This window comes from Diceros bicornis, chromosome 7, assembly GCF_020826845.1.
Source record: "Diceros bicornis minor isolate mBicDic1 chromosome 7, mDicBic1.mat.cur, whole genome shotgun sequence".
In the NCBI taxonomy this organism is placed as follows: domain Eukaryota; kingdom Metazoa; phylum Chordata; class Mammalia; order Perissodactyla; family Rhinocerotidae; genus Diceros; species Diceros bicornis.
In genome coordinates, this window is record NC_080746.1 from 27,369,303 (window position 1) to 27,382,210 (window position 12,908).

At 35.5% G+C, this 12,908-nt stretch overlaps 1 protein-coding gene across 2 annotated transcripts in view; it reads left to right on the top strand.

Moving 5' to 3' along the window:
* Window positions 1-1,894: 1,894 nt before the first annotated feature.
* The window catches only part of C7H11orf65 (chromosome 7 C11orf65 homolog), a 48,216-nt gene continuing 37,202 nt past the window's right edge, over window positions 1,895-12,908 (top strand). For both annotated transcript variants that reach the window (XM_058545277.1, XM_058545279.1), the window contains exon 1: window positions 1,895-1,980. In XM_058545277.1, the coding sequence (XP_058401260.1) occupies window positions 1,900-1,980 (81 nt within the window). In that variant the 5' untranslated portion in view covers window positions 1,895-1,899. The remainder of the gene's footprint in view (window positions 1,981-12,908) is intronic.

Consider the following 12,908-nt stretch of genomic DNA (forward strand, 5'->3'; position numbering starts at 1 on the left):
GACTTCCACAGTCTGTATGTTGGTTTGCTTGCTGGTGTACTACAGGTCTCTTAGGCTCTGTTCATTTTTCTTCAATCTCTTTTTTCTTTCTGTTCTCCAGACTCGACAATTTCTATTGTTCTATCTTGAAGTTTGCTGATTCTTCTGCCTACTCAACTCTGCCTTTGAATCCCTCTAATGAATTTTTCATTTCAGTTATTCTACTTTTCAGCTTCAGAATTCTATTTGGTTTCTTCTTAGGTTTTCTGTCTCTTTATTGATATTTCCATTTTGTGCATACATCATTTTCTTGAATTTCTCCACATCTTCATTTAGCTCTTTGAACATGTTTGAGACAATTGCTTTAAAGTCTTCATCTAGTAGATCTGCCCTCAGGTCTTTTTCGGGGTCAGTTAATGTTGATTTATTTTTTTGCTTTGAATGGGCCATATTTTTGTGTTTCTCTGTATGCCTTGTGATTTTTTGTTGAAAACAGAACATTAGAATTTAATAATGTGGTAACTCTGGAAATCAGATTCTTCCCCTTTCCCAGCATTTACTGTTGTTTTTTTCTTATTGTTTTTTTTGATTGTTGTAGGCTATTTCTATAGCCTACAAGAATCGGCCTGAAAATTTAAGGTCTTTTCTGAACCTGTGCCTTTCCCTGGGCAAGCCTGGTCAATTTCTAATTTTCTTTGATGTATAGTTGTTTTTGAATTTCCTAGTCTTGAGTGTCTGGCTCCCAAAGGGGGAAAAAAGAATAATGTAGAGGGGAGGAAAAGGGCACTAGCTCTTTAAACACCCTGGATGTCACTTCAGCCAGAGGCAGAGGCTTGCAACAATGTGGGGAGGTGCAACAACAATAGCTGCTCTCCTGTTTGTGTGCATCTCTGTGATCAGAAGTAGCAATCAGTAATCAGAGCACAGATCTCCTATATTTGGAGGTCAGAGCCATTTTTCCCCCACCCTGGCTCCCACAAGCTGTGTGTAATCTGTTCCTAGAACATGTGCACAGCTGCCTGCCACTGGGGCTGGGATGGGGGAATGGGTAGCTGCTACTGGGCTAAGAGCTAAATTGACCAAAATTTACTCTCCAAGCCTTCCTCTGGAAGTTGCAAGCCTTCAATAGACTCCAGAGTTCCAAAATGGTTAAATTGGATTCTGCCAGTGCAATAGTTGTCTACATGGGGAGACAGATTTCTGGTGATTCCTACTCCACTATTTTCTCAGAACCCTCCCTGTCTACTGCAACTTTTTAAAGAACTCGTAACTATAATGGCTTTCTGACTTCCCTGTTACTAATTTCTTCATATTATTAATAAAAATTATGATTATAATTAGTGATTTTGTTTTGCTTCTTAATAGTCAAGCTTCATCTCATTTTTTTTTTTACAATTTAATGCATGATTTATGGAGTAGTCAGCACATTTAAGAGTTACAAAGAAAGAAAAAATCTATAATCATCTCTATCTGTGTTAGGGCCCTGGGTAAATTTATGGATGAAACTCTGTCTCTGTGCATGTTGATTAAGAAAACCTTATTTGAAGTCGTTGAATAGGGTAGGGAAAGGTCATGAATTTTTGAGACAAAGACATGGATTCAATACTGGCTTAGTTAATCACTATTTAACCTTAAGTTTTGAAGCTTAGTCTTCTAATCTCTAATACAAGCATATTAGTAAAATTTGTCATGCAGCGTTGTTGTTTGAATTAGAAAAAAGAAACAAATTGGAACATATTAGGCAATCAATGGTAGGTAACAATTTTTATTTTTATTATGATTCTTTTGATACCAAATCTCATTTTCATTATTTTTTTATACAACTTTCTACTTAATTTTCATTGAGTTCTAGTGAGTTTCATAATGGAGTATATAAAGTAACTTTAAATATACCCTTTTTGCTTATTTTAGGACTTTCAAATGCCTTGGAAACAGGAATCAGAATTTACAAAGAGGGATAAAGCTGCCAGAGTCATTCAGAAGGCCTGGAAAAGTTTCCTTGTGAGCTTCTTTCTTTCTTTTTTTTTTTTTGCAGCTTTATTAAGATATAATTTATATATCATATGGTTCACCTGTTGAAAGTGTACAATTCAATAGTTTTTAGTATATTTACAAATTTGTGTACCACCTTTTGTTTTAGAAGCACACATTTTTTAAAGGTTCAAAAAGTTAACATTAATTAATGATCTCATTAGCCTCATTAGCCTCACAAGTGTTTACTGAGTTCCTCATCAGGGCCAGGCACTTTGATAATGGTTACAATCAATGAAAGTATTACTAATAGGGTCATTTGACTCTCACCTCTAAAACTTTTTTCTTGACTTAGGAAGCAGGTTTGTGAGAAGGTGTTAGGGATACACTCACTCATTAAACATTTATTGAGTACCTACTCTTGAAGATGATACACTAAATCTGGATTAATGTAATACTGCTGGATAAGTACTTACTTATCATGCTCTAGTATAGGTAGAGCTGGTCTCATTGGTGTAAGGAATATTTCAAGTTGATTTACCTAGTTGGGCGAAAACCAAGAGCTAAAATGACTTCACTCCTTTCTCTCTGATAGCAGCAACACTCTGTCTGTGCTTCCTAATTTTGTGTGAAGTGGTATGGCTCTGTTTCTAGCACACAAGAATGCATCTGTATTGGTTAATCAAGTCTTGCAAAATAGCTTCCATTGTTTGCCTCTTTTGCCTCTATCAAAGCCATAAAATCTATGCTAGGGCGTAAGTCTTGATTTCCAATGCTAAAATAATAGTTTTATTTTAAAATCTACTATTCCTTTGATGGTTTCTATTAGCATACTTGTCATCTAACCTTAAGCTTTTCTGTCATTTGTAACTTCTTTTATTCCACGTCCAAATCCGACGAGCCACATACCTTTGAATACCTGTTATATTCCTAGCACTGTGCTAAGCATTTTACAATACATCCTTGCCCTTAAGGAGCTTTAATAGGGAAGCCATGTATATAAGTAAACGTGTGTGTGTGTGTGTGTGTGTGTGTGTGTGTATTTTAACAAGATGGTAGACTGAGCACATTTTTACTTTATATCTCCCCAGACCCCACTGAAATGACAATATACAAAACGTTACTCCATAACAGAGATAAGGGAGTTTATGAGCAGATTATCTCATTCAGAATTTAAGGTAAAAATAGTCACAAGAGACAAGGAAGGTCATTAGGTAATGATAAAAAGGTCAGTTCATCAAGAAGATATAACAATTGTAAATGTTTATGCACCTGACTTCAGGGCAATAACAATGAACTACCTGAAAAGGAAATAAAACAATTCCATTTTCAATAGCATCAAAAACAATGAAATAATTAGGAATAAATTTAACCAAGGAGTTGAAAGATCTGTACACTGAAAACTATAAAACACTGATTAAAGAAATTGGAGAAGACACAAATAAATGGAAAGATATCCCATCTTCATGGATTGGAAGAATTAATATTGATAAACAATGTCCATACTACACAAAGCTATCTATAGATTCCAAGCAATTTCTGTCAAGATTCCAAAGGATTTTTTTTTTCAGAAATAGAAAAAACAATCCTAAAATTTGTATAGAACTACAAAGACCTTGGATAGCCAAAACAGTTTTGAGAAAGAAGATTATCTCGTTTCTTGAGAAAGAAGAAAAAAGCTAGAGGCATCATGCTTCCTGATTTCAAACTATGTTACAAAGCTATAGTAATCAAAACAGTATGGTACTGCCATAAAGAAATGACACATAGGCCAATGGAACAGAATTGAGAGCCCAATAATAAACCCATTCATATATGGTTAACTAATATTTGACAAGGGAGCCAAGAATACTCAGTGGAGAAAAGATGGTCTCCTTAATAAGTGGTGTTGGGAAAACTGGATATTCACATGCAAAAGAGTATAACTGGACCACTATCTAACACCACCCAAAAATTAACTCAAAAAGGATTAAAGACTGAAATTTAAGACCTGAAACTATAAAATTCCTAGAAGAAAACATAGGGAAAAGGTCTGAGATCAGTCTTGGCAATGATTTTGGATATACCACCAAAAGCACAAGCAACAAAAGCAAACATAAACAAATGGGACTACATCAAAGTAAAACTCTTATGCATAGCAAAAAAAACAATCAACAAAATGAAAAGGCAGCCTATAGAATGTGAGAAAATATTTGCAAACCATCTATCTGATAAGGGTTAATATGCAAAATATATGAGGAACTCATACAACTCAATAGCAAAACCCTAAATAATCTAATTAAAAAAATGAGTATAAGGACATTTTCCAAAGAAAGGACATTGCCCAAAGAATAGACATTTTTCCAAAGAAGATACACAAATGGCCAATAGGTACATAAAAAGGTGCTCAACATCATTATAATCATCAGGGAAATGCACATCAAAACCACGGGGTATCACTTCACACCTGTTAGAATGGCTATTATCAAAAAGATGAGATAAAGTGTTGGCAAGGATATGAAGAGAAGGGAACCCTTGTACACTGTTGATGGGAATGTAACCTGGTGCAGCCACTATGGAAAGCAGTATGGACATTCCTAAAAAAATTAAAAAAAGAACTACCAAATGATCCAGCAATTCCACTTCTGGGTATTTAGACTAAGGAAATGAAATCACTATCTTGAAGAGATAGCTTCACCCCCATGTTCGTGGCAGCATCATTCACAATAGCCAAGACATGGAAGTAACCTAAGTGTCCATTTACAGATAGATGGGTAAAGAAAAAGGTATGTGTATACACACACACACAAACACACCAAAGTGTGTATATATATATATATACACACACACATATATATATATACACACACACACACTATGGAATATTATTCAGCTGTGGAAAGGAGGAAATCCTACCATTTGTGACAGCATGAACGGATCTTAAGGGCATCATGCTAAGTAAAATGTCAGGCAGAGAAAGACAAATACTGTATGATCTTATTTATATGTGGAATCTAAAAAAAACTGAACTGATAGAAACAGAGTGGATTGATGATTGCCAGGGCAGAGTAGGGGGCAGGATGCGTGAATATAGTCAAAGGGTACAAACTTTCAGTTATAAAATGAATAAATTCTGGGAATGTAATATACAGCATGGTGATTATAGTATACTCTAGTTTACTTGAAAATTGCTAAGAGGGGTAGATCTTAGAAGTACTCACCACACACACACACAAAATGGTAACCATGTAAGGTGATGGATATGTTAACTAACCTTATTGTGATAATCATTTCACAGTATATATTAAATCATCACGTTGTACACCTGAAACTTACACAATATTATATGTCAGTTATATCTCAATAAATCTGAGGAGGAAAAAGAAATGTTTATCTAACCTGAAGTCAGAAGATATTTTCCTTAAGCTTTTTCTAGAGACTTAATTGCTTTAATTTCAGATTGAGATCTAGTATCCATCTCAAATTAGTATTTGTGTATGATGATAAAGTTGGACAAAGTCCATTTTTTTCCCTTAAGGATAACCAAATGATCAAGTACCTTTTATTGAAAATACCATCCTTTCCAGGTATTGCAGTGGTGGCTTTGTTTAAACCATGTAATCATATATGTGAGGTGTTTCTATAGTCTCTATTAAGTTGCATTGGTCTGTTTGTCTATATTTGGGCCAACACCATACTGTGTTAATAAGTATAGCTTTATAGTAAGTGTGGGGTATATGATAGTACAGTCCTCCAACTTTGTTCTTCATGACTATCGTAGCTATTCTAGGGCTGTTGCATTTCCATATAAATATTAGAATCAATTTATTAATTTCTGCAAAATTTTTGTTGAGATTATAATTAGGATTGCATTGAATCAATAGATCAATCCGGAGGAGAACTGACATCTTACTATACTGAGTTTTCATGAACTGGTGTATATCTTCATTTATTTAGATCTTCTTTAATTTCTCTCCACAATGTTTTGTAGTTTGTAGTGTGGAAGTCTTATACATCTTTCATTTGATTTCTAGGTATTTGGCTTTTTTTGATGCTACTGTAAGTGGTATTATTTTTTAATTTTATTTTCTAGTTCTAGTTTATAGAAATATGATTTATTTTTATATGTTGACCTAATATCCACTATTATTTTTAATTGCTTTTTTATAGATTGCTTTGGATTTTCTACTTAATCATGTCATCTTTGAATGATGACTTTTATTTTTCCTTTGCAAACTTTATATGTTTTATTTCTTTTTATTGCTTTATTGCACTGACTAGACCCTCCAGCACAATGTTGAAAAGAAGTGGTAATTATGGACATTCTTGACTTTTTCCTGAACATGGAGAGAAGGCATGTAATATTCCACCATAAGCTGTTACCTGTAGTTTTTTGTAGAAATTTATCATCAGTTTGAGGAATTTAACTTTATTGCTAGTTTGCTAAGATTTTTGTTCTTGTTGTTATGAAAACTTTGGGTATTGAGTTTTATCAAATGCTTTTGCTGCATCTACTATATGATCATATGGTCTTTCTTCTTCATTCTTTTTATGTAGTAAATTACATTGATTGATACTCAAATGTTAAACCAACCTTGCATTCCTAGAATAAACTCCACTTCACCCTGATGTGTTACCATTTTGATATATCCTGGATTTGATTTGCTAAACTTTTGTTTAGGATTTTTGCATATTTGTTTATGGATATGATTTTTCTTTTTTGTAATATCCCTGCCAGGCTTTGATATCAGGATTATGCTGGCCTCATAAAAGGAGTTGAGAATTATTCCTTCTTTTTCATTATTTGGAAGAGTTTGTGTGATTGGTAGTATTTTTTCTATAAATGTTTGGAAGAATACATTAGCAAATCATTGTGGGCTAGGAGTTTTCTTTGTGGAAAGGTTTTTGTTTAGGAGTTCCATTTCTATAATAATACAGGACTATTCAGATCTATATTTCTCCTTGTGCCCATTTTGATAAGTTACTTTTCAAGGAACCTGTCCATTTTGTTTAAATTGTCAAATTTATTGGCCTAAAGTTGTTTACAATCTCCTGTATCTTTTCCTATTCTTTTACTTTCAAACTTTTTGTGTCCTTATATTTGAAGTGTGTCTCTTGTAAACAATATATAGATGGGTCTAATTTTGCTTGATCCTAAATAATCTTTGTCTTTTAATTAGCATGTTTAGACTCTTTCTATTTATTATAATTACTGTATCAGTTGGATTTAAGTCTACCACATTTGCTGTTTGTTTTCTACTTGTCTGATCTGGTCTTTCTGTATTTTTCCTCTTTTTTTTTTTGCCTTTTTATTAATTAAAAAATTTTAACATAGTGTCGTTTTCTTCTGTATTAGCTTTTTAGTTATTTTGGTTGATTAAAGATGGCCATAAATTATTTGCTACTCCACCTATTGAGGGGTGAGTGGCAATCTTTGTCCTTTAATTTAGTGACTTGCTTTACCACTAAAACCAATAAAATAGAACATGACATTCTGAGACCTCTGAGTCAAGGTCATAAGAGTGTTCATGTCTATGTCTTGAAATGCTCATTCTGGGGGAAGCCAGCCACAGGGTACAACTACACTGAAACTGCCATACTAAGCTAGCCTAATGGAGAGGCCACCTAAAAAGATTGATGATTGGCTATCCCCCAGCTCTAATGATTGTTCTATCCCACTTATTAGATATGTAAGTGAAAAAGCCATCTTTGATATTCTATCTTCAGCAGATGTAACGTGGAAAAAAACCAAGAAACATGGCTGACAGTTAGCACTGAGGTCCCTGACATAGACCCCCAGTTGAGCCAGCCCAGCCATTCTCAGCTGTTCAAGTCATCTCAGCTGAAGCTCAGTCATTGTTTAAGTGAGACTTCCCTACTATGCCATACCAGAATTCTTAACCCATAATTGTGAGCACTAATAAATTGGTTTTTTTTAATACTTCTAAGTTTTGGGGTGGTTTGCTATGCAGTAATAGAGTTCTAGAGCAGTTACATATGCTTTTGATGGGGTAACCTAGAGTTTACAATACGTATCCTTGACTAATTAGTGTCAACCTTAAGTTAGTACTTTTACCCTTTCCAGAACAATGCAAAAATATTATAACAAGTTGACTCTCTTTATCCTCTTTTCCTTTTGTGCTGTTGTCAGATTTCACTTACAATTTTGTTTTAAATACCAGAAGACATTATTTTTCTTGGTTTAAACAGCCAATGTTCATTTTTTGTTGTAGTAAACTATATATAACATAAAATTTACCATTTTAACCACTTTTAGGTATACAATTCAGTGACATTAAGTACATTCATAATGTTATGTAACCATCACCACTATCCATTTCTAGAACTTTTTCTTCATCCCAAACAGAACCTCCTGTACCCTCACAAAATAATAACTCCACATCCTCCCCTGCTCCCCAGACCATGGTAACCTCTATTCTACTTTGTGTCTCTATGAATTTGTCTATTCTAGGTACTTCATATATGTATATTTGTCTTTCTATGTCTGGCTTATTTCATTTAGCATAATGTTTTCAAGGTTCATCCAATTTACAGCACATATCAGAATTTCATTCCTTTTTAAGGCTGAATTATATTCCATTGTATGTATATACCACATTTTGTTTATCCATTCTCTGTTAATGGACATTTGGGTTGTTTCCATATTTTGGCTATTGTGAATAATACTGCTATGAAAACTGTCGTACAAGGATCTGTTTGTGTCCCTTTCAGTTCTTTTAGGTGCATATCTAGAAGTGGAATTGCTGGATCATATTGTAATTCTATGTTTAACTTTTGGAGGAACCACCAAACTGTTTTCCACTGTGGTAGCACCATTTACATTCCCACCAGCAGTGCACAAGGTTTCTTACTTCTCTACACTTCTGCCAACACTTATTTTCTGTTGTTTTGATAATAGCCATCCTAACGGATGTGAAGTGGTATCTCATATTTTCATTTCCTTAATGACTGTTGATATTGAGCATCTTTTCCTGTGCTATGGACCATTTGTAAATCTCTTTGGAGAAATGTGTACTTAAGACCTTTGCCATTTTTTAATTGAATTGTCTTTTGTCATTGAGATGTAGGAGTTCTTTATATAATTTGGATATTAATCCCTTACAGACATTTGTTTTGCAAATATTTTCTTCTACTCTGTGGATTGCTTTTTCACTCTTTTGACATTGTCCTTTGATGTGCAAAAGTTTTTAATTTTGATGTAGTCCAGTTTATTCTTTTTTTGTCTTTTGTTGCTTGTGCTTTTTGTGTCATGTCCAAGAAATCATTACCAAATCCTATGTCATGAAGATTTCCCCCTGTATTTTCTTCTAAAAGTTTTATGGTTTTAGTTCTTGTGTTTAGGTCTTCAATCCATTTTGAGTTAATTTTTATATACCGTATAAGGTAAGGGCCCAATTGCATTCTTTTTCATGTGGATATCCAGTTTTCTGAGCACCATTTGTTGAAAAGACTGTCCTTTCCCCCATTAATGATCTTGGCACCCTTGTCAAAATCAATTGATCGTATATGTGAGAGTATATTTCTGGGTTCTTTATTCTATTCTGTTGGTCTATATCTCTGTCCTTATGCCAGAACCAAACTGTTTTGTTTACCGCAGCTTCACTGTAAGTTTTGAAATCAGGAAATGTGATTTCACACACTTCCAGTTTTGTTCTTCTTTTTCAAGATTGCTTTGTCTATTTAGGGGTCCCTTGAGAGTCCACCTGAATTTTAGGATGAGCTGTTCTATTTCTTCAAAAAATGTCATTGGGATTTTAATAGGGATTGCATTGAATCTGTAGATAGCTTTGGGTAATACTGTCATCTTAACAATATTAAGTGTTCCAATCCATGAACACGGGATGTCTTTCCATTTATTTATGTCTTTTTTAATTTTAGTATTCATTTTTATTTCTCCAGATATTTCCCCTTTCCAGGGCCCTTCATTCCTTCCTGCAGTTCTGTGCTTCTAAAGAATACCATAAATGGTATTACTTTCCTACAACTTGAGAAATTCCGTGTAGTAGTTCTTATAGGGCAGACCTTCTGTGAGAAATCCTTTCAGATTTTATTTGTCTGAAAATATCTTTATTTTACTTTTATTTTCAAAGAATATTATCACCATGCATAGAAATCAAGATTGTCATGTTGTTGAGGGTCTTTTTTTTTTCTCCTTAGCACCTTAAAGGTGATATTCCATTCTATTCTGGCTTCCATAATTTCTCTTCAAAAGTCAAGAATAAGTTTTATTCTTTCTACCCTGAAAGCAATGTGTCTTTTATTCTCTGGCTACTTTTAAATTGCCTTTTTGTCTTTGGTTTTTAGCAGTTTAACTGTGATATGCCTATGTGTCATTTTCCTCCTTGATCAAGTTGACAATAGAATAATCTAGCAGAGTCTACCCCTTGTTACCCTGGCATCCATATACTCTTCTTATAACCAGATTTAACTTCCAAATAAAGTTAATGTTAAAATTATGCTTCCACCTAAGATGATACAACTATCCCTCACATAGGCGAAAACATATTAACCCTCTTCCCAAAAGTAACTTTATCCATCTTTGGATCATTTTTATTCCTCTTCCTGCTTAGTCATACTCTACCTATGATATCTTGTAATTTAAATATTAGATATAAGGTTAAGCATTTGTATTTATTTCCTATTGCTTCCATATAAATTGCCATAAACTTAACAGCTTTAAACAACAAAAATTTATTATCTTATAGTTCTGGAGACCAAAAGTCTGAAATGGATTTCATAGGGCTAAAATTGAGGTGTTAGCAGGGCTGTGTTCTTTCTGGAGGCTTTAGGGAAAAATTTGTTTTCTTGCCTTTGCCAGGCTCTAGAGGCTGCCCACATTCCTTGGCTCATGGCCTTCTTCCATCTTCAAAGCCAATAATGACCTGTTGAGTCTTTCTCATATCACATCACTCTGATACTGACTCTTCTGCCTCCCTCTTTCACTTATATGGACCCTTTTTCCACTTATACAGACGTGCTCACCCTCTTTTTGGTGTGTTGGTTCACTGGCATGAGGAACCCCAAATGGCCAGGTTAAAGTATCAGTTTCCATTTTAATGGAACTATTGGTGTATATGTTGGTGGAAGCATTCCTTCCATGGGTGCTAAGACCTTTATATCCACAGATCCCAAAGGTGTAAGAACAGAAAGTAAAATTTGTGCTAGTGTATCACTAGAGGTAATATTGAGAGGGAACTATTTCCACTCCTTGATTCTCAGACTCATAAATGCTGGCTGTAGGAGAAATAGCATCATATGTTGGTTGTTGATTCAGAGCGTATACTATTACATGGAGGACATCATCCTAGTCTGGAATTCTAACTGTAACTAAGTTTCCAAAATGCCATTCCACCATTCTGTCAGGCCACTTACTTTAGGGTGATGGGGAACAAGGTAATATCAGTGAATTTCGTAAGTGTGGGCCCACTGATGTACTACATTTGTCGTGAAGCAAGTTCTCTGATCATAAGCAGTGCTATGTGGAATACTATGGCAGTGAATAAAGCATTTCGAAAGTACACAGATGGTGGCTTTGTAGAACCATCGTGCACGGAAGGGTAAACTATCAATTCCAGTGAGAATAAAGTGTTGCCCCTTCCATAATGGAAGTGTTCCAACTAATCAATGTGCCACAAGTAAGCTGGCTGATGCTCCCAAGGGATGATGCCGTATCAGGGACTCAGTGTTGGTCTCTGCTTTGGCAAAGTTGGCACTCAGCAATGGCAGTAGCCAGATCTGGTGAGTAGAAATCCATCTTGCTGAGCCCATGAAAAGCCTCCATTCCCGCTGCCGTGGTCACTTTGTTCATGAGCCCATTGGGCAAGGAAAACAGTGGCTGGGGAAAAAGACTGACTGACTACAAAGAATGAGTCATTTTGCCCACCTGATTATTAATATTCCTCTCTGCTGAGATTTTTCTTTGGTGAGCATTCACATGAGACACAAATATCTTCACACTTGGTGCCCATTTGGAGAGGTCTGACCTCTTCCCCAGACCTTCTTGTCACCAATTTTCTGACCGTGGTCTTCCTGAATCCCTGACCATCTAGCCAAACCATCAGTCACTTCCCATCTACAGATATGTACCTCTGGCCATCTTTCCTTCCAGGCACAATACGCAACCAGGTATGCTGCTCAAGATTCTGTCTCCTGGAAGGATTTCTCTTAGTCTCTGTCCTTCAGGCCCACCCTTGAGTGAGGCCGTAGTGTATATGGAACTTCCTATGGGTCACACTTTGCACTTAATCTCCTGAGGCCTGCTAGGTCTCGAGTTTGACCAATAGAAGGCAGAATAAGTGATGCTGTGTGACTTCCAAGACAAGGCCTTAAGAAGCCCTGCAACTTCTACTTTCTCTCTCTCTTCAGTACTCTGAAATCTCCATGCTCTGAAGAATCTCAAACTAAAAATCTGTATGGAGAGAGAGGCCCAACCATCCCCGAGGTTCCAGCAAACTAAGCTGAAGGCCCATATATGTATGCGAGGCCATATTAAATCACCCAGCTCCAGCTGATCTGGCAGCTGGCTACAGCCACTTACGCAAGTCCAAGCAAGACCAGCAGAAGTTCCCTGTCAACCCACAGAAAGTCATTGTTGCTTTAAGCCACTAAGTTTTGGGGTAGTTTGTTGTGCATCATTGGATAACTGATACAGTAATCTACATATTTAGAAGATACTATTCAGATTTTAAACCATCATAAATTTTTCTTGATACTAATTTGGGATTTTACTTAGGGGAAATTATATCTTCCTTTCAGAAAGAGTATTATTTGTTTTGATGTGAACTGCACCATCTTCCACAGGCAATTGCAGTGGGGCTTCAAGTTGTCACACTGGTGCTATGGATTACTTCAATTTGAATTTGTTTGATTTGATTTAACATAAGCAAACTGGGTGTGTGTGAGGGGTAGTTTACCAAGGGTTTTTCGGGGGAATAGGGTATGAGGAGAGGGTTAGGAAA